The sequence below is a fragment of the Carassius carassius genome, chromosome 46 (genome assembly GCF_963082965.1).
Source record: "Carassius carassius chromosome 46, fCarCar2.1, whole genome shotgun sequence".
NCBI classification, from domain to species: domain Eukaryota; kingdom Metazoa; phylum Chordata; class Actinopteri; order Cypriniformes; family Cyprinidae; genus Carassius; species Carassius carassius.
In genome coordinates this window covers 6,263,968-6,283,897 of record NC_081800.1, presented here as the reverse complement: position 1 = coordinate 6,283,897, position 19,930 = coordinate 6,263,968, and the positions used below count along the sequence as shown (strand labels likewise).

The 19,930-nt window shown below is 36.4% G+C and overlaps 2 protein-coding genes across 2 annotated transcripts; both read left to right on the top strand.

The window, feature by feature from the left end:
• Positions 1-223: 223 nt before the first annotated feature.
• Positions 224-6,287, top strand: LOC132128986 (troponin I, slow skeletal muscle-like). Its single transcript, XM_059540402.1, has 6 exons — positions 224-237; positions 324-474; positions 1,145-1,276; positions 3,522-3,611; positions 4,985-5,161; positions 6,037-6,287. The coding sequence occupies exons 1-6, from the start codon at positions 224-226 to the stop codon at positions 6,139-6,141; spliced, it is 669 nt and encodes a 222-aa protein (XP_059396385.1). The 3' UTR covers positions 6,142-6,287.
• A 1,625-nt stretch (positions 6,288-7,912) lies between these two features.
• Positions 7,913-19,836, top strand: LOC132129128 (ladinin-1-like). The gene is made up of 14 exons (XM_059540591.1): positions 7,913-7,983; positions 8,883-9,008; positions 11,598-11,910; positions 14,077-14,150; positions 14,327-14,495; positions 15,776-15,862; positions 16,119-16,162; positions 17,102-17,144; positions 17,226-17,269; positions 17,365-17,431; positions 18,429-18,557; positions 18,626-18,742; positions 19,420-19,504; positions 19,578-19,836. The coding sequence occupies exons 1-13, from the start codon at positions 7,946-7,948 to the stop codon at positions 19,492-19,494; spliced, it is 1,326 nt and encodes a 441-aa protein (XP_059396574.1). The 5' UTR covers positions 7,913-7,945; the 3' UTR covers positions 19,495-19,504; positions 19,578-19,836.
• Positions 19,837-19,930: the final 94 nt, after the last annotated feature.

Below are 19,930 nucleotides of genomic sequence, written 5' to 3'. Positions count from 1 at the left end.
GGATCACTCATGACTTTGTTTGAGGGGTGTTTCGGTCACTGACTAGGCATATGCAGAAAATGTAAATGTGGGTCAGATGAGGACAGGATGTGGCCATGATGTATTCCTAAAATCAGTCAGTGGGAGTTCAGTGGGAGTTCGTTTTGATTTGATGTGTCAAATTCAACTAGAAATCACTGAATAAAACGATTGTGCTCTATTTTTTTTTTTTTTTGTAGAAAAGATGCCTGAACAAGGGTAAGTGTGGATCTCTAATACCAACAATAATCTCTGGTAATACGTTGCCAATATATACTAAGGTATATTTTATGCTGTATTTTCAGGCAAGAGGTAAGTTATGCATTTTTTCCCCTAACAAATCAACTAAAACTTAGATTATTTGATCATCTGTGCTACCTGTGCTGTGGTTTAACTGTCACATCTCTGGCCCAGAGGGAGTACAAGATCTCAGCCTCAAGAAAGCTTATGCTAAAGGTTGGTTTGCAGCACATATCAATTCAACATTATTTTTTTTTTCCATCTCGACAATATAGAATATTTGAGATTCAAGATTATAATACTTTGAGGTTAAAGGTTAGTTCAAATCACTAATTCATCAGGATAGTATAAACATTTATTTTTATAAAAAAATATTTTTTGGAGTCAATAACACACCACTAGATGGCAGACATGTGTCTTAACCAAGATAATGTTGGGACTGTCCCAATTCAACACTTCTAGTCTTAAAAGTACATGGGTTAGGGTTAGGACTGAAAAATACCAAATCTTAATGAAAACTAAATCCACACTTCAGAGCAGTATTTGTGTATCCCATCATTCATCATATTAAGATATTACATATAATTTGGTAGTTGCAAGGGATTTTTATCACTTTATTGGAACCAGCACAATTAATAAACAATGTGGTGTTATATAGGGATACTAAACAGGCATTAAGAAATTTATTTGAAGTATTGAAAACCAAAATGTGCAAATGCTCTGTAAAAGCTTTACTTGGATTTTTATACAACACATTATGGTCCCACTTGAACACTTGGGCCAAATACCCCAAATATGCCACACAAGTAGACAAGATGTCAAAAGCAAAAAACACAAATTGGGTATTGGGACAGGCTCATTGACATTTAGATGTGTGTGTTTTCAGAGTTTGATGGTGGCAAAAGCCAAAGAGGAGCTGGATCAGGAGATGTTGGATAGAGAGGAGGAGAAGCAGGGGTATCTGATGGAGAAAATTCCTCCTCTGAAAACACAGGGCATGTCATTCACTGAGCTTCAGGTAACCATGTTAAATCAAGCCCACCTTCAGACTTACAGGTTTGCTTATTTGATGCCACACCAAAATCCTCCTGACTTGAAATCTAAAGGTACAATCACTGCTCCTTGTGCTACTGAAACCTTTGCTTTATTTGCATATTAGCTTCCATAAGGCTGATGCAAATGTCTTGCCCAATGCCTATCTTCATTTGACTAATTGCAATGTAAATAGCCATCCATGGATATTTCAATGAGATGTATGTTTGTGTGAAACGATAAGTAGGAAAATTGCCATATGATATTTGTCTTCTTAACAAAAAACCTTTTAGTTGAGCTGGTATGCAGTGTTGGGGAGTAACTAGTTACATGTAACGGCGTTACGTAATTTAATTACAAAATAAATGTAACAGTAATCAGTTACAGTTACTAAGAAAAAATGAGTAATTAAATTACAGTTACTTATGAAAATTGTAACGATTACAAAGAGGATTACATTTGAATATTTACACACATCCACATACAGCTTATTTCTTTCCCAAATTGCACTAAGACATATGGCCCATAAACTCCGCGACGCGGAAAACACATTCGTAGAATCCAGTCATAAAAATGGAGTTCAGCCTATAACGCGGACGCAATATGCCACATTTTGGACGAATATATCAAAAGTAGGTCAGTACACTTGAATCAAAACCCGATTTGGACTGATGTCTGTGAATATTAAGCCGCAAAAAGACTGAATATGAATCCTGCACGTTCTGCGTGTCTGTGGAAATCAGGCGCTGACTGGACATCGGGAGAACCGGGACTATTCCCGGTGGCCTGGCAGACGATTTGGCCTTCTACTTTAATATTGTTATTGTATAATTGCAGGCCGAATATACTAAAGCGATTATTTCCGAATCCGCCATTCGATAATTAAATCTCTAATAAATCATGGATCGGTTAGTCGTGACTGGCAATGGTTGGGCTCGCGCGCTCTCCGCGCCTCCGCCGAACGGTTTGGATCAGACTCCGAGTAATCAATGCGAGAGAGAGAGACCGGAGTGAACTGTGTAAGCGCACAGCTCGAGCAGAGAAGCGACACTTCTGTTCAGGGTTTCAGGTGCAGGTCAGTTTCATCTGTAAAGATGCTAATGTAGTTTTGTCTTTGTTTACTTAGTCAAGCAGCAGCACACTGCTCGCAATCACACAAAATACTGTATAAACGACGTCATTATTATCTTTTGTAATGTTACAGTAGTAAGTTAGCAGACAAATCATCATATTTTATCATAGGTTTAGGGGGAGCTAGTGGATACAAAAACACAACCCTGAGGAAAATTAATGTAGCCTATGGTATGGCACTAACCGTGGTTTAACTATGGAATTTATAGTAAAAATAAATACAAGTGGTAATTCATTTGCCAAAAAAACAAAATTGCACTTACAAAACATGGTAAAAGTCAAATAAAAATCTTCAGTATTAAAGTCATGAGAGAGATGGGTTGTGGGTGTATGAGTGTGAGATTTCCCAGCCTATTTTTTTTCCCAGTCCGCCCCTCATGGAAATTAATCTCTAGAACAGTCACTTCATGAGCATTTTTTACTTATTTTGAGAAACTATCATCATATCATATACAAAGAGACAGCAATGTTTCAGAAAGACACCAATGTTTCAGGAGTTTAGTACACAAAATAGGACACATGCTTATTAGATAACCGTATTTGAGTTGATGTATATGCTTTTATTTTTTTTCCCCAAACCATTGTTAGATGCAGTTAGATGCCTGTAGTTATGCAAAGATTTGGTTTCGAAAACAGTATCTATAAACTATTTCTTTTGATTTTAAATCTGCTTTGAACTTCAGATCAATCTCTAAGTAAAGTCTGATTGTGTGGTGGATGTGTTCAAATTTGATCATCTTAATTCAGGTGATGAAGAATGATGAAAGTCTGACAGTATTGAGCACTACTGTTAAGGTTAAACCTGCATGGTGTAAAATGGTTGAAGATGATTAACAGTTGCAAATTAACATTCATTAGAAATTTATAAAAGTAATCAAAATGTACTCAAAAGTAATTAGTTACATTACTTTATTAAAGTAATTAAAAAAGTTACACTACTATTACATTACAACAGGGTAACTTGTAATCTGTAACCTATTACATTTCCAAAGTAACCTTCCCAACACTGCTGGTATGTTGTTAGTCGGCACCCGGTGTAATATAGCACACATTTGCATCAAGGATTCCTGAAATTCAGTTAACATTTCTGTCTCTTTTAGGAACTCTGTCAAGAGCTTCATGCTAAGATTGATGTGGTGGATGAGGAGCGCTATGATATTGAAGCCAAAGTCTTACTGAATAAGCGTGAGGTATGAAAATCCACATAAGCCATAGTTTAATAACCAGCAGGACAATGGCACAACTTGCCATCTTCATCTGCTCTATTTGTAGGCTTCTAATATTAGCATGCAGTTGGGAGTAATTGCGATAGTGATTTCATAAAAAGTTGGTATGAATTTTGGTATAGAAAACTAAGCGAGCTGCCTTGCTGTCTACTCCCTACATAGTCAATTGCCTTCTAAGGGAACATACGAACTGAAATGGAACCTAATTAGATGCAATGTAGATAGACTACAACTGTGTCATACAAAAAGTGCTACTCGTGGGAATCAACTCCCCATTGATTCCAGTACAGTTTGGCATTAGCAATGTTGATAAGCTAACAACATGAGACTCTAATCAGCATAAAAATGACATCGAAGTACACACAAACATTTGCTAAAATAGTAAATTTTAATTAATATGAAATATATTTAGATACACTATTCACTTTTGAAAAGAATTTTTTTTTCCATTATTGACATTTCTCTTGCTTCGCTTGCTATCTTGCATGGATTTTTACATTGCAGTGCATTATGGGATTGCCTTCTCCACAACTAATACATGAGCTGCATTCGAAATCTCACGGTGTCATAGTACTACAGTGGACAGTATGAATTTGTGTAATTTAATCCGCACATACTACATTCGTCATGCTGTCACTAGCTGTTTCCAATCAAAGCTGCGAATTTAAATTATGCGCAAAATTGGAATATTGCATAAAACATTCGCATGTGAAACACCATTTCCATCCAGCAAGATGGAGAGAACATCCTCACGTCCTGATAAACTGGTGCCAAATATCACTAAGAAAAATATAATTTTCTGTATGAGAACCCACTGCGAGTCTTAATCATATAATAACAATTTATTTGGTAAATGTGTTGACATCGTGTTTTTGCTGCATGTTTTATTATCGGATAAAAATCTATCCGAATCAGTTGAGTGCATTTTTTTTATGTATGTTTTTTAGACTCTATACATATCTTGGCATTTCCAGTAAGCATTTTTTTAAAAGCGATATCCCAAAATGCTCATAAAAAATAGGTGGATTGAAACAGGTGGACGCTATTGTCGTGACTTACTGTAAGCTGTCATTTGCAGACAATAGCATCGCTAGGGATTCTGGGCCCTTTGTCCTTATTTTGCTATGGGGTCCTCTCAAAATAACATTCAGTGGGGGGATAGGGTCATCATTTTTTTTCTACTGAATACTATGATTATGAATTCGGAATTTTTTTTAGCTATGCTACCTTTGAACCTGTGAAGGCATAATTATGCTATTTATGTTATTTATTGGAACAAATCTTTATGCATATAGGTATCTAATAAGTAACTAAACAAATAACCGTCCATCCTCTAGGTCAAAGACCTGAACATCAAGGTTCTGGACCTGAGGGGGAAGTTCAAGCGGCCCACCCTGAGGAGGGTGAGGGTTTCTGCAGACGCCATCCTCCGATCTCTCCTAGGCTCAAAGCACAAAGTCTCAATGGACCTACGAGCCAACCTCAAATCTGTAAAGAAAGAGGATACTGAGAAGGTATGACGTCATCTGAACATGTAATGTTATACGACCAACCCATCCAAGCCATGTCAAATGGGGTACGAGAGAAACCTTCTAAAACAAAACTACTCAAGAAGAAACATCATGGAATGTTCCATGTAAGATAATAGGAGAAATCTGTTAATCCTTCAAGGTTACACCAGTTAAAACATTACTAACCTTCTATCTGGACTGGCACTTGGACAAGATGAGGATCGAGCAACAGGCGATGAAAAGAAACAAAGTACCCTGAATATTCAGAGCTCAGACAGAAGGTTGACATCACCAGAAGCAGCTGTCTGAAAGGCAGAGGCTCATGGGATGTGAAGCGGAGGAGTAAAAGGCAATGATTTTGGAGAGCAAACAGTGACAATGTTCATTCTTTTCAGCGTTTGTCTCACAAGAGACAAAACCTTCAATAGTGTAGTGAAACCAGTAAATTAAATGGATGTTCAGTTGAACGTCTTTGCACAAGCTGATTCTTTCAATGAACATGTTGAATCAGTTGGCAAATCGCACTGAATGATTTATTCCAGAATGGGCTAAACCAATTCTTGGAGCTGTTCACAAGCCAACAAACAACTTATTGATTCAGTGATCTGGATCCAGATAAAGTCGGTATGAAATCAAAAGCAAGACTTGCATTCATCTCAGTGCCACGCCCACATCTCCACATCCAATCAACAACTATCCATAGAACCAAGTGACAATCGCTTTATCTCTCGTTAATCCATTACTTTTGAATTTCCGTTATAAAAGATCTGTCGCTACTTCACCCAAATGGCTAAACTAAAATTACTGCTAGTGATCATACAATCATGTTTAATCACAGCTACAGTAGTTAGTAGTAACCCTTCTGTTTCGTTCTGCAGAAGAGGCCAGTTGAGGACAGCGACTGGAGGAAGAACGTGGAGGCCATGTCTGGTATGGAGGGAAGAAAGAAGATGTTTGATGCAGCAAAAGGCCCCACCCAGTGAAACCTTGTCGAGTACAGTTAACACACAAGATTATGACACTCATTGTTTGGCAACTAAAAAGGATTAGGTTTTGAGCTACATACTAAATATACTATTAAATACCAGATATACTGTTATTTCAGATGCCACTGATATTGTAATTCATTGCAGCTGCTTTAGCATTGTTACAAATGATTGTGCAACTTCCATGTGGCCAATAAGTAAATAATTACTAGCTTAGTCGATCTTTTATCATGTCAATATTCAGTTATTAGGAAGAGTCAAAGGAAGATGTAGATGCATCATTAGGATAAACTAAGAGAAATATGTATTGAGGTGCAAGGCTCATTATATATGTTTAATCTTTCCAACAGGATCCCATGCTCAGTTTGGCATGTTTTTTTCTGATAGTCTGGCTGTGAATTATTGTTTAGGAAAGCTCTCGCAGTGCTGAAATTAAACATATAAAATAAAAAGCACAAAAAGCTTGTCAAAACTATATGTAACTATACTTGGAAAAAAACAGTGTATACTAACACAGCCAGGATTGTGTGAGAATGTCCTTTTGCATGCTGTTAAGTAGCTGAAGAATTTAAACAGATGTGTTGTGTTTCTTTGTTTAGTCTAATTTGATGCAAATGTTTAAAATGCTATTGTGCAGGATCATGCAGGAGATAGGGAGCTCGTTCAGGAAGTGAAGCGTTAACTATGAAGGCTGTCATTTGAAGACAGTGGACTCCAACCCTAATTTGCATATTGGATATCTCTGTCTTCCCTGTGTTGGCATTGGGTGGGGTGTTCAGGCCACTTATCCATACTGTACTTATTTAACGTTTAACAGTCAAAGTTTATTGTGACACTCCTTACTTGGAATGTTTTTTTCTCTCTACTTGCATGAGTGAATAAAGAGGCAATTGTAAACTAAACAATATAGCGGAAGCATGCCACAGCAGCTGACTATTATTTCCTTTAAGACCAAACCCTGTGGTGTACTGGATGGTCTACTATGGCTTTCATATTGCTCTGGGCAAAGTACAGCAGGTCTAGCTGTCTCTTATAGGTGTGGCACAGGGAATAAAGCAAACACCTCTAGCCTTTGAGCTTCAATTAATTCTGAACTTTAGAGCAAATGCAACTGTGAACGATATAGAGTGATGCCCTATATGCTTGACTTCATGTAAAATGCAAAGATATCAGTGTCTGTATAGGATGAGATTGATTTATAGTAGGAATGGTCTTTGTTTTCATTGAGTCACTCGTGTGAAAAAATTGATAACTAAAAGCTAAGTATATGTAATGTTATAGGTAAAATATTATGTTTTTGTATTTTATATATATATATATTAAGTATTCTAAAATACTGTACTTAAGGCAAATAATATTATGTAACAATTGAAACATTTGGCTTATAGCTTTCTTACATTTTATTTAACTAAAACCATTATGATTATATAAAAAAGTTTATATACTCTACCGTAAAATTTCAATATATTTTTGCCCATTTATTTTATTGCTTCTAGATTTTTGACATTGTATTTAACTAAAACAATATAAGTTTTACGATTTTAGCCATTTATATTTTTTATTTATATTTATCCTAAAAAAAATACGAAAAATAATATGTATATAATATTAAATTGCTCAAAGATTTTAATAGGATGTCCGAGTAGTGGACAACATAGATGCAGTATCAAGTCTGAAGATGATGATGCTGGTCACGTGACGCGCCTCTGCTGAAGGTGCGGGGTAAAGGTAAAGGTGACACACCGCGAAGAGCGCGACACTTCACACTCTCCAGCCGACTGCAACACGACGACACAAAATAATGTCTATTAGCCGGAAAAACTGGTCTGCTTTGTCGACGTAAGTAGATTGAAATATACATGTAGCGTTTATTTTGTCTGATCTGAACGGTTTTGCAATCTAACAGAGAAGTATCCGAGCTATAACCGGGGTGTCTACGTTTTTATTTCTTCGCTCAAAACTGTGAATGAAAAAAAAAACTAATATATATATATATATATATATATATATATATATATATATATATATATATATATATAATGAATGAAACCTTAAGACTTTGAAATAAGCAAAAAAGCCAAAGGGGCACTTGAGTTTCAGAAATATAGCACCCACGGCAACACTTCCAATATGATAGTTAACATTTATAATCCTCATCCATTGCATTTTGGACGCCAGCTGTATGACTGAAATTAAAGCTGAATGTCTGGACATGCACTTGTGGTTATTTTGACAGTGCAATGCACTCATATGGAAAGTAATGTCACGCTTTCAGATTGAAGGAAATTAGTATCCTTTTACCAAAACAGAGCTTGAAGAACCAGTTTATTGCACAATGAAACACTGTTTTCAAACTGAAATACAATAGTCCACCTCTGGGGTATATCATCGAGACCTTTGATCGCTATGCATCTTCTCATACTTTCAGAAAGACTGACGGGATGGATTTCAGTCGTCAGCAGCTCAGAGCGTCCCTGCCATTTCTTTCCTTTTGCCTCCGTGTGAATAGAGCTTTAAATCAGTTCAATGAAAACAGTTTGAATTAAATGCTTTTATAATGAAAGTGGTTGGAGCCAAAAGTTCCAATGTTTTTAAAGCTTCCAGGCGACATGGGCAAAATTATATTTTGGGGATGCAGTAGTAAAAGACGATCTACCTTTCTACCTCTCGTTTAACACCAGTGTTCACAGAGAAGTGGAATGCTGAAAAGCGTATGTTTCTATGTGTTTGATCTTCAGGCTGGCTCGACAGTGGACTGTGGAGGATGAGGAAGAGGTGGAGAGAGAGAGGAGGAGGAAGACAAGGGAGTCTACAGCAGACACGGATGAAAGTCCCACTGAAGAGACCAAACCACAAACCAGTAGGTGCGAGATCAAAAAATTACAGAGAAAACCCAACTTTAGACAACATTAAAGGTGGATTTATGCTCTCTCTTTTCACTTCAAATTGCTTAAGACCCGTAATGGGCTTGAGACTCAGTGATATATATCAAATTTATGCAAAATTAGTGTTAAATATTTGCATGAAGCAATTGACCTCACAGAACATAATGATGAGCGCTTTAGAGTGCTTTAGATAAAGGTTTATGGTATCATAAAAGCAAATATGAATAGGATCTACATGTGATGTTGTAATTTGGTCTCATAAGACCATATGTGGACACTGCCCCCCAAAAAAGCAGTTTGCACCAAAATAAGAATCTTGTCTGATTAACAAGTTAAGTTTACAAGTATAGTTTCGTCTGATGGCCGGGTGGCAGAAATGGGTGATGAATCTATCAAAGTACAAAGTACTTTAAAAGTACAAAGACAATGGAATTCAGATCCCCAGTGGAGGAGAACGGGAAGAAAGATCATGTCAGTTTACTAGTGCTGTCATCTATGGGTAAAAAAACAAAAAACATTCTGCATACCCTTGTGAAAAGAATTTGTACTGAATGTGCACTTGTCAACAAATGTATAATTACAAATATATTTAAATGATTCAATAGAAATTGCACTAAATCCATAAACATTGCTAGATTCATCAGTGCACTTAAACCATATTTCAAAGACAACAGAAGTGATTATGAGATTACATTAAAGGATGTACTAAAGTGGTTCAAAAACAGCACTCTGAAGTTAAGTTAAGCTAACTGCATTTAACATACATTTAAACTATCGTACATTTTCACTGAATCTCAATTTACATGCAGGTGTCCGAAAACAATGCATTCAGTTTACACTTATATTCTTTTAAAGTGTATTATTTCTGTAATAAGTCGTCGTTCTACAACCCGAATTCCGGAAAAGTTGGGACGTTTTTTAAATTTTAATAAAATGAAAACTAAAGGAATTTCAAATCACACGAGCCACTATTTTATTCACAATAGAACATAGATAACGTAGCAAATGTTTAAACTGAGAAATTTTACACTTTTATCCACTTAATTAGCTCATTTAAAATTTAATGCCTGCTACAGGTCTCAAAAAAGTTGGCACGGGGGCAACAAATGGCTAAAAAAGCAAGCAGTTTTGAAAAGATTCAGCTGGGAGAACATCTAGTGATTAATTAAGTTAATTGATATCAGGTCTGTAACATGATTAGCTATAAAAGCTTTGTCTTAGAGAAGCAGAGTCTCTCAGAAGTAAAGATGGGCAGAGGCTCTCCAATCTGTGAAAGACTGCGTAAAAAAATTGTGGAAAACTTTAAAAACAATGTTCCTCAACGTCAAATTGCAAAGGCTTTGCAAATCTCATCATCTACAGTGCATAACATCATCAAAAGATTCAGAGAAACTGGAGAAATCTCTGTGCGTAAGGGACAAGGCCGGAGACCTTTATTGGATGCCCGTGGTCTTCGGGCTCTCAGACGACACTGCATCACTCATCGGCATGATTGTGTCAATGACATTACTAAATGGGCCCAGGAATACTTTCAGAAACCACTGTCGGTAAACACAATCCGCCGTGCCATCAGCAGATGCCAACTAAAGCTCGATCATGCAAAAAGGAAGCCATATGTGAACATGGTCCAGAAGCGCCATAGTGTCCTGTGGGCCAAGGCTCATTTAAAATGGACTATTTCAAAGTGGAATAGTGTTTTATGGTCAGACGAGTCCAAATTTGACATTCTTGTTGGAAATCACGGACGCCGTGTCCTCCGGGCTAAAGAGGAGGGAGACCTTCCAGCATGTTATCAGCGTTCAGTTCAAAAGCCAGCATCTCTGATGGTATGGGGGTGCATAAGTGCATACGGTATGGGCAGCTTGCATGTTTTGGAAGGCTCTGTGAATGCTGAAAGGTATATAAAGGTTTTAGAGCAACATATGCTTCCCTCCAAACAACGTCTATTTCAGGGAAGGCCTTGTTTATTTCAGCAGGACAATGCAAAACCACATACTGCAGCTATAACAACAGCATGGCTTCGTCGTAGAAGAGTCCGGGTGCTAACCTGGCCTGCCTGCAGTCCAGATCTTTCACCTATAGAGAACATTTGGCGCATCATTAAACGAAAAATACGTCAAAGACGACCACGAACTCTTCAGCAGCTGGAAATCTATATAAGGCAAGAATGGGACCAAATTCCAACAGCAAAACTCCAGCAACTCATAGCCTCAATGCCCAGACGTCTTCAAACTGTTTTGAAAAGAAAAGGAGATGCTACACCATGGTAAACATGCCCCGTCCCAACTATTTTGAGACCTGTAGCAGAAATCAAAATTGAAATGAGCTCATTTTGTGCATAAAATTGTAAACTTTCTCAGTTTAAACATTTGCTATGTTATCTATGTTCTATTGTGAATAAAATATTGGCTCATGTGATTTGAAAGTCTTTTAGTTTTCATTTTATTAAAATTTAAAAAACGTCCCAACTTTTCCGGAATTCGGGTTGTAAAAGTATCCTGAAGTGTACTTATTTTTCACAAGATTGTAACCCCTCGAAACGACGTCTCACTAATATAATGTTTCCAGTGTTAGCGGTCCTGCTGATGCTGGCGACTCCGGTGGGGACTCCGGTGGCGGTCTGGCCCAGCTGCAGCTGGACTTTGTGGAGATGCTTCGAGTCCGTGACGAACGGCGGAGGATGAGGCACGTTGAAACCCTGAGGAAGAATAAGGAGGAAGATGATGGATGCAGAGAGAGCAGCCCGGATAAGGAGCCCCACGTGGAGCTGCTGGGGGAACAGCAGGACGAGGAACTCTTCGAGAGCGTGCAGCGCTGCGTGGAGACCTTCATGTCTCCAGATCCTCCCTCCAACTCCACAGACTCAGAGACACAGGAGAAGGTAGGAAGACATGGGTTCTCAATCTACAGAGGTTCCTCCGTGTGATGTGATGCTTTTAGAGGATGTTTTTTTAGAGGAAGCACCCCATCACTACACATATTCAGACTCGTCCTAATCAAAAGTCATCTGCTCATCAGTTCATTATTCATATAAGAGACTTCAGTACATGAAATAATAGATAATGGAGACATCCAAACTATGTACTGCTAGGGGGACTCCAGGATATTCGAAAGCTAGACAATCCTAGTTTCTGTAAATTAATTTAAAGCTGCGTGTTCTCTAAGGTTCTCACTCTATGTAAGCAATAAATTGGCATAAATAGAAAAATGCATTTTGATTATAATATTTCCTACGGAGCCCCGCACATGACATGCAGGAAAAAATATTAGGCTAAATCGTGTGCACGATTTACTAATTCGTTCCTTCAATGTACTAAAATGTGCACACGATTACTATTTAGTTCCCTCGATTTATAAATTGTGCGCACAATTTAGCAAATCGAGCGAACGCAGTAGTAAATCGAGGGAATGCAATAGTAATTGTGTGCACGATTTAGTACATTGAGGGAACAAATTAGTAAATCGTGCACACAATTCTTTTTTTCTTGCATGTGTGGGGCTCCGTAATTTCCCACTGAGTTTTAGGATTTTATTAATTGACATGACTTTGCAGGTCTAGAAATCACGTTGGAAGTTTGGCCCCTGGTTGAGCACACTGTTTAAGAGCTAGATCCTCTTATGTCAGTACCAAAATACCAATTGCTTCATCAGTGGACAATAACTGATGTTTTGGATTTTTTTTCCCCCTTAAGTAGTACTAGAAGTAGTTATTTATTTTTGTTGCCATGTCATTAAGGCTATCTTCAGGGCAAAAACTGATTTGCAGTAATACAAGAGTTACATAAACACAAAATAAAAACCAAGCAAAAAATACAGCAGTTACAATCATACAAGATTTTTTAAATTACCATATGAATAAAAAATTCTAAAATCTTTTCTGGTAAAAAAACTTACTAAACAAGTCCCTAAGTGAGCGTACTTCATAAAAGAGTTGGATCTCCACTTTTTAGCAAGAAAGGCATGGATGAATATCTTGTATGACCTATATACGTCTCGTAAACACAACTTGATCAAATCTTATTTTATGGGAGAGGAAAAGTCTCTTTGAGATTTTAGGATAAAAAGTGGTGTTATTTGAATAGGTATTCAAGAGAAATCTAAGGTTAACTATGTGTTCTCTAAGTGAAAATGAACTTGTCGGATGAACATGTTTTGTAGTGGTTTAATCACAAAAGGTCCTCTCTGTTGCTTTGTAAGTTGTCAGTTCTGCGCAGTGTAAATCTGACAGGTTTCATCATGTGGCTAGGGGTCAGAGGTCATCTGCTTGCTCTAAGTTGTCTCTGTCGTTTGAGTGTGTAATTAATCATCTACAGAATTAACAGAAATAGCTGTGGGAGGCCCAGTCTCCCTGACACACACCTTCAGGGCCTCCGCATGAGAGAACATGAAGTCATCTGACCCACTTCTGAAGTGTGGCATCACTAATGTGAAAGATCAAATGCACAGCAGTGCTGAAGAACTATTAAAGGACCAAAATAAATCCATTCAAATGTTTTCACTGTAATAATGAATCTGTAGTTTGAATTATTAATCTGCTTATGTTTTTTCGAAGCAATGTTACTAGCATCAGCCACTTACTGTATGTCAGCCAATAATTGTAAATGTGTTATTGATCTTTAATCAAATGTGCCTGGATTGAAATCCAAACTACAGAATTCTTAAAGATTTTCTCAGAAATAGTTTGGAAATATCGTTTCAGTTTGAGGTTGGTGGCATGACCAATATCTTAGTGGTGTACACTATAGTGCAAAGGTTTGATTTTATTAACTAATGCTTTTATTGAGCAAGGACACAATAAATGCATCAGTAAAGACATAATATAGTAATATAACACATATAATGCTGATTAGGATTTCTATTTCAGATAAACGGTGTTCTTTTAAAAGTTTCGTTTTGTTCTTTCCATTCATCAAAGCAAATTGAAATCAGAATATCAGAATGATTTCTGAAGGATCGTGTGACAATGAAGGCTGGAGTAATGATGCGGACAATTCTAGAACAAATAACTTTTTTGCAAATACGAAATACTTTTTTTGTCTGTTTATAGCAAAAAAATGGAGGCACGAACCAAGATTCAACAAACTCTCAAACTCCCCCGAAGGCATCCCGAAAGTTTGTGAGGTACTACATTTCTAACTATTCTAAACAGTTGAATTAGCCTTTGAGCTCACAGTAGTGTATTATTTCCATTTTTTTTTATTGGATAATCAGATCTGTTTGCAGTTGCTGACTATGATGATGAAAGCACAATCTTTGCCCTGCTAAAATTATATCATACTGTCGTTCTCTTTTATCAGCTCTCTCTCCGTCTCCTTTGATAAGAGTCCCACATCACCCTCAGCAACCAGCAGACTGGTTTCTCCCCTGAGCCCCAAGTCTCCGCCCCCTCAGTCTCAGAGGGCGGAGTCACCTCACAGCCCCGCCCACTCTGGCTCGGTGAGCCCCACACCGAATGGAGACACAGAGGTGAGACAGCCACAGATGCACACAAACAGCACTGCTGTCTTGTTTAGTGTAGAATCAGTTGCACTTTGTTACAGTATGTGTTCTTACCTAAGAAAGTATTGGATAATATAAGCTAACTTTATGAGTTAGAGTTTAGGGGTAGGTAGTTGTTACCCAGATTTTGCAATTACTAAAAAAAGTAAATAGTATGTACAGGCGGAACAGGAGAGTATGACCATAGTTTCCCTACAAGCTGTACTATGGTGATACCATGGTACGTTGACATATGTATGTACCAGTGGCATTTATATAGCACTTTAAAGAATAGTATAATATTCCCTTTGTACTAAAGAAGAATGATGTTAGGGCTCCCTCTAGAGGAACATTTATGCTATGACAATTACTGTTATACTTGTAGCCAAAAAAAGCGGGAAATTTTCACAGATATGATATATAATAAAGGGGACCATATACATTGAAATGTGTAGGATTTAGTTTAACACAGTTTTCACTCAAAAATGTATAGTAAATTTCATAGTTACTTACAAAGAAATGGCACTGGATTAAATGTGAAATAGTATTTTCTTATAAAAAAAAAAACTCCAGTAATATTTGTCTTATGCCAGCAATTTAAGTAAAAGTTTCAATTCAAATAACATTGAATTGAACGTGAAATTTTGAAGAAGACTGAAATAGTACTTTCTTATAAAATAGTAAGCAATCGTCTTTGTTTTATTTACAACTTTGAAGTCTTTTTTTATGTTTATTTTCTTTTCTTTTTTCTACTGAGATTTTTTTTTTTTTTTTAATAGGATTGACTTTGTAATTATTTGTGAAGTTATCAGCAATTTCTGAGTGAATGTTTCAAATAAATGACAAATAACACATTTAATTAAATATGCAATTCTGAAGTAGAAAGACTGAAATAGCATTTTATTGTGAAAATACTTTGTTTTTTTTTTTTTTACAAACAAACTTTTTAACAAAGAGTGTTTAAAACAAAATTGCACCCAGAAATTGCTAGTAAATCTCACAAATAATTAAAAAGTAACAGTAAGCAACAAACTGAATTAAACATGAAATCTTGACGACAGATAAAATATGCTTGTCATTCCTCTAATGCCTCTTTAATCGCATTCTGTACACAGATGTCTGTTTTTTTTTTAATTCCAGAATAATATGGGTCAATTCTAGAGATCTAAAAGACTTCATTTATTGACTGATTTTACATGTGGAATTCATTATGCATTCTCTCACAGTTTCTCCTCTTACTGCCTTATTTTATTTGCATGTGTGCACAGACACATGAAAATGGGTCACCGAGTAATTTCGAACCAACTGCGAAACCTGCGTTCACACGGCAGAGCTCCAGAACGGTGTCCTTCAGGGTAAAGCTCTAATTAAGGATGAGAGTCAAGATGTTACATAACACAGTGTTAACATTTGTATTTCATGTGGACTGTATATACTGTCACATTTGCTTGTGTCAATAACCTTATACGATAGTGATGCATCATATACAGCTTTCATTATTTATGGCATGTGCTGTCAGGACTCATTTGTTAAATATTTGACTAACTCAACACACACACACACACACACAGACTGTACTGCTTTGTGCCTGAGTGTCATTATCCGTTTCAGATGATGAAGAAGAAGGAGGAAGAAGACATACCGTTACAGAGAAGGTACTGATAAACACACAGATAAAAAAAGAAATGTGCATGTGCAATTTTACCTTTCGGGGAAAAAACAAGCGTGCTCACTTGAACTAAATGTGCACTTGTACTTCAAATCTTAGAATATATATATTTTTAAACTGTACTTGCAGATAACATAATATTAATGAATTATGAGGCCACTTAAGTGTATTTAAGTTTACTTTCATGACTGATTCTTAACACACTTAAGTACACTTCGTCATAATGGCAAATTAAAAGATTTATATGAAATCACTGTTATAATAATCTTTAAAGAAGTGCATATATTTTGATGTGTTGACTAACATACTAAAGCACATGTAAAGGACTTGATTAGAATTTGAACTGCGGCATGTTATTCAAGATCACATTTTAAATCGAGTTAATATATTTTAAATCTTTGACACCTCAACTTCATCATTACCAATGTGCAATTTTATATGTTAAGATACATGACATTCAAGATTTAATGACATTCAATTATATTTTAGTTTACCATAAACGCTTGCCAGGTATATTATGCATTATATTTTAGGCTTATTTCAAAAACTGAAATTACTTATAAACATGTACTAAAATGAGTTTGTAAAAAACATGGGTTCAGTTGACTGCATTTATTAGAAATTTAAACTGTAATACATTTTAATTTAATTGCAAGTGACATGCAATTTAATTAGATTCAACAGTAGTTTACAATACATCTTCAAGAAATCATTTAGTTTGGCATTTTATGCACAATGAATGACCTAAAGAAAATATGATTATTTCCATAGACTCTTTCTATACTTGTGTTGTATTTTTTTTATTCTACTTTAGAGTTTATTTGATGTTTTCCAAATAGCATAATCTTTGTTTTGCTTATAATCTACAACAGTACTGTATAAATGACAACAATCTGTGTTGACTACGATCCAATCTGATCCACAGTGCAAGTGTGCGGATTGCAGCGAAGACCTTTGAATCCAGTAAGGTAAAACGATCCAAGTCAGATCTGCTATAAACACAGACAGCCCAGTCTCAATCTCACACTGATGAATGTTCTGGCCCACAGAGCTCCAGCCAGGAGGAGGAGCAGCAGAGCCCGTTTCAGAGAAAGTGAGAGTGTTTGTATGAGCACGTTTACAGCGAGCTGTCAGTTTCAGTAAAATGAGGTTGTGTTGAATGAACTGCTGTCTGTGCTGTTTCATAAGCTCCCGGCAGAGGCTGTCATCTCACTCCATTCAGGAGAAAATGGAACGACTGGCTCAAGCCTCACAGGTCTGGATTTCCACAAAGTTCATCTGAAACGACAAAAAAGTTGTCTAATGATAAAAAAAAAAATGCATTATAGATAAAAATGCATTTTTTAACTGTGAGAACTATGTTTGAAAATCAAGGTTTCAAATTGAGGCCTAAAATGGCAGCAGAAAGTCTTAAATTCATAAAGACATTACAGTATATAATGTCACATACACTGCAAAAAAAAAAAAAAATATCTTCCTCAGTGTTTTTGTTCTGTTTTCTAATAAATGTATCTAGACATTCGTAAATCAAGATACATTTACTCAAGATGCAAATTGAAGATTTCTGGAAAACTGAACAAAAATAAATGAGTATCTGCTTAAAAATAAAAATCTGTCAGTGAGGTATTAAAACCTTTTCATTTGGATTAAGTAGTGTTCTGAGCCCATTGGCAAATATTTGTTCTTGTTTTAATCATGACCTCACTTTATTTGGTCATTTTGCATCTCTGGTAAATATATCTTGATTTTTCATCTTTGATTTGGACATTTGCATTGGAAAACTAGACACAAATACAGAGAAAGAACAGAGAAAAAAACAAGAACAGAACTTGTTTTGTGATCAGAAGGTACAGGTAAATACATTTACATAGTTTTTGTTAGTAGCAGAGTAATTCAAGTCATCAAATTTCTTTTTCTTTTTTCTTTTTTTTCTGAGATCTGTTGGATGTTGTATTTTCAATTAAGAGACCATACTGACATATTCTGTCCGGTTTATTCCTTACATTTTCCTAAAAAGCTCTTTAAAGTCTTACATTTACCTATATTATAAAACCTGCAGAAACCCTGAAACTGTTACAAGAAAATTAACCTACAGCATAAAAGGTTGTTAGTTTCCAAACAAATAAAAAGTTGCTCATTTAATCAGTTGTTGAAAGAGTTTTAGGCCCATTTTGTGATCCGCACCAGATACTGCTGAACGTGTGAAGAACAGAATCATGCTTGAGAAATGTATTGCTCTGTCTAACTTTTAGAAATGGGAAATCTCCAAATCCCCAGCGGTTCACAAGACTGTGTGTTTAGCGGATGAGGTGCAGAGGAAGAGGGAGCTGTTTGAGAAAGAGCAGGAGGGATCCGACAGAAGCCATGTGTTCTCCAGACAGGTGAGCAGCGTTTCATCTCTGGAACATGGCCTTTCAATCATTGGTTAACATCATTTACTTTGTTTCAGGAATTTCGCAGCTTTTCTTCGGGAATCTCTGATCGAATTAATCGCTGGGTTCAGAAGAAACCATTTCCTGAGTCCTCATCGTCATCACCATCTTCATCATCATCTCATGGTCCTTTGGTAAGTGCTGCTTTATGTAGGCATGAGCTTACATTTATCTTTTTCTGTGTTTCATTTTTTTATAAATTGTATCACAGGGAAAACATGATTAGTGTCCCACTGTTCTTCTCCAGGCTTCGTCTTGGTGGCAGTATTTCACTTCGCACAGAGCCTGTTTCACTCCCTCATTTGACCTTGTTAGTAATCACACAAATATGTGTAGCGTTTTTGGTGAATTTGGAGTAATTATTCCCACAAATCAAATGACAGGTTTGAACCATCATTTATGCAGTCTATGTAATGATACGTGGCCTCACACTACTTTTTTCATTTTCCAAAAAGATCTTTAAACAAGCAATCATTTACAGAACAATAATTGACCTGTTCATTTTTCACAGTAAACATGCTGCAGTTAAAGTTCATGTAGTATTTCGTTGCTGCCGTGGATGCAGTCAACTACATTTGTCGTAAAGAAACATCCCCGGTTTAAAATAAAAATAGATACTTATGTTTTTTATATATAAAGTGAAACCTGATTTATTTAACTGTATTTCTGTTTGCGGTGAAAGTGTGATCAGCGGTCATGAAAATACTGTTGCATTATAAATACAAATCTTAATAGTCCTAAAACAGGCTCTTGCCAAACTTGACCTGAATGCGTTAAAAGCTTAAAACACATCTCATTTGTTTATGCTCAGGATCTGAGACACGTGAACATCTCCATTAAGAAAAGTTTGTTTGAAAGAGGACAAGACCAGGAGGACCACAAGTGACACTCTCAAAGTAACACAAATTGTATTATTTAATGATTGTAGATAATGTGTGCATGTTCATTTTTTTTCCCCCTGCATTACAGCTCTAATGAGATTCATTTCATAATGTATCTCTGCAGTTTCTGAAGATTTTGAAGGAAGCGCGATCGACTCTTTCAGACACTCAGTGCCAAGGATTGTCTCTAAACTCCCTCTCCTTCTGCTTCTTTTCATTGGCTAATTCCTCAGCACTTTTAAGGCCTAGGACTGATCTACATTATTTGGGTATATTCAAGGCTTACATTTTATGGTTGTGAATGTGTGTACTAATGGATTGAGGAATGTAGCAGGACTGTATTACCGGGTCTTCCCAGGGTTTATCATACAGCAGGAATACAAACATACAGCTTCATACTGCTGTTGATAAGTAAGTTATTAGGAGAAAGAGACATAATCT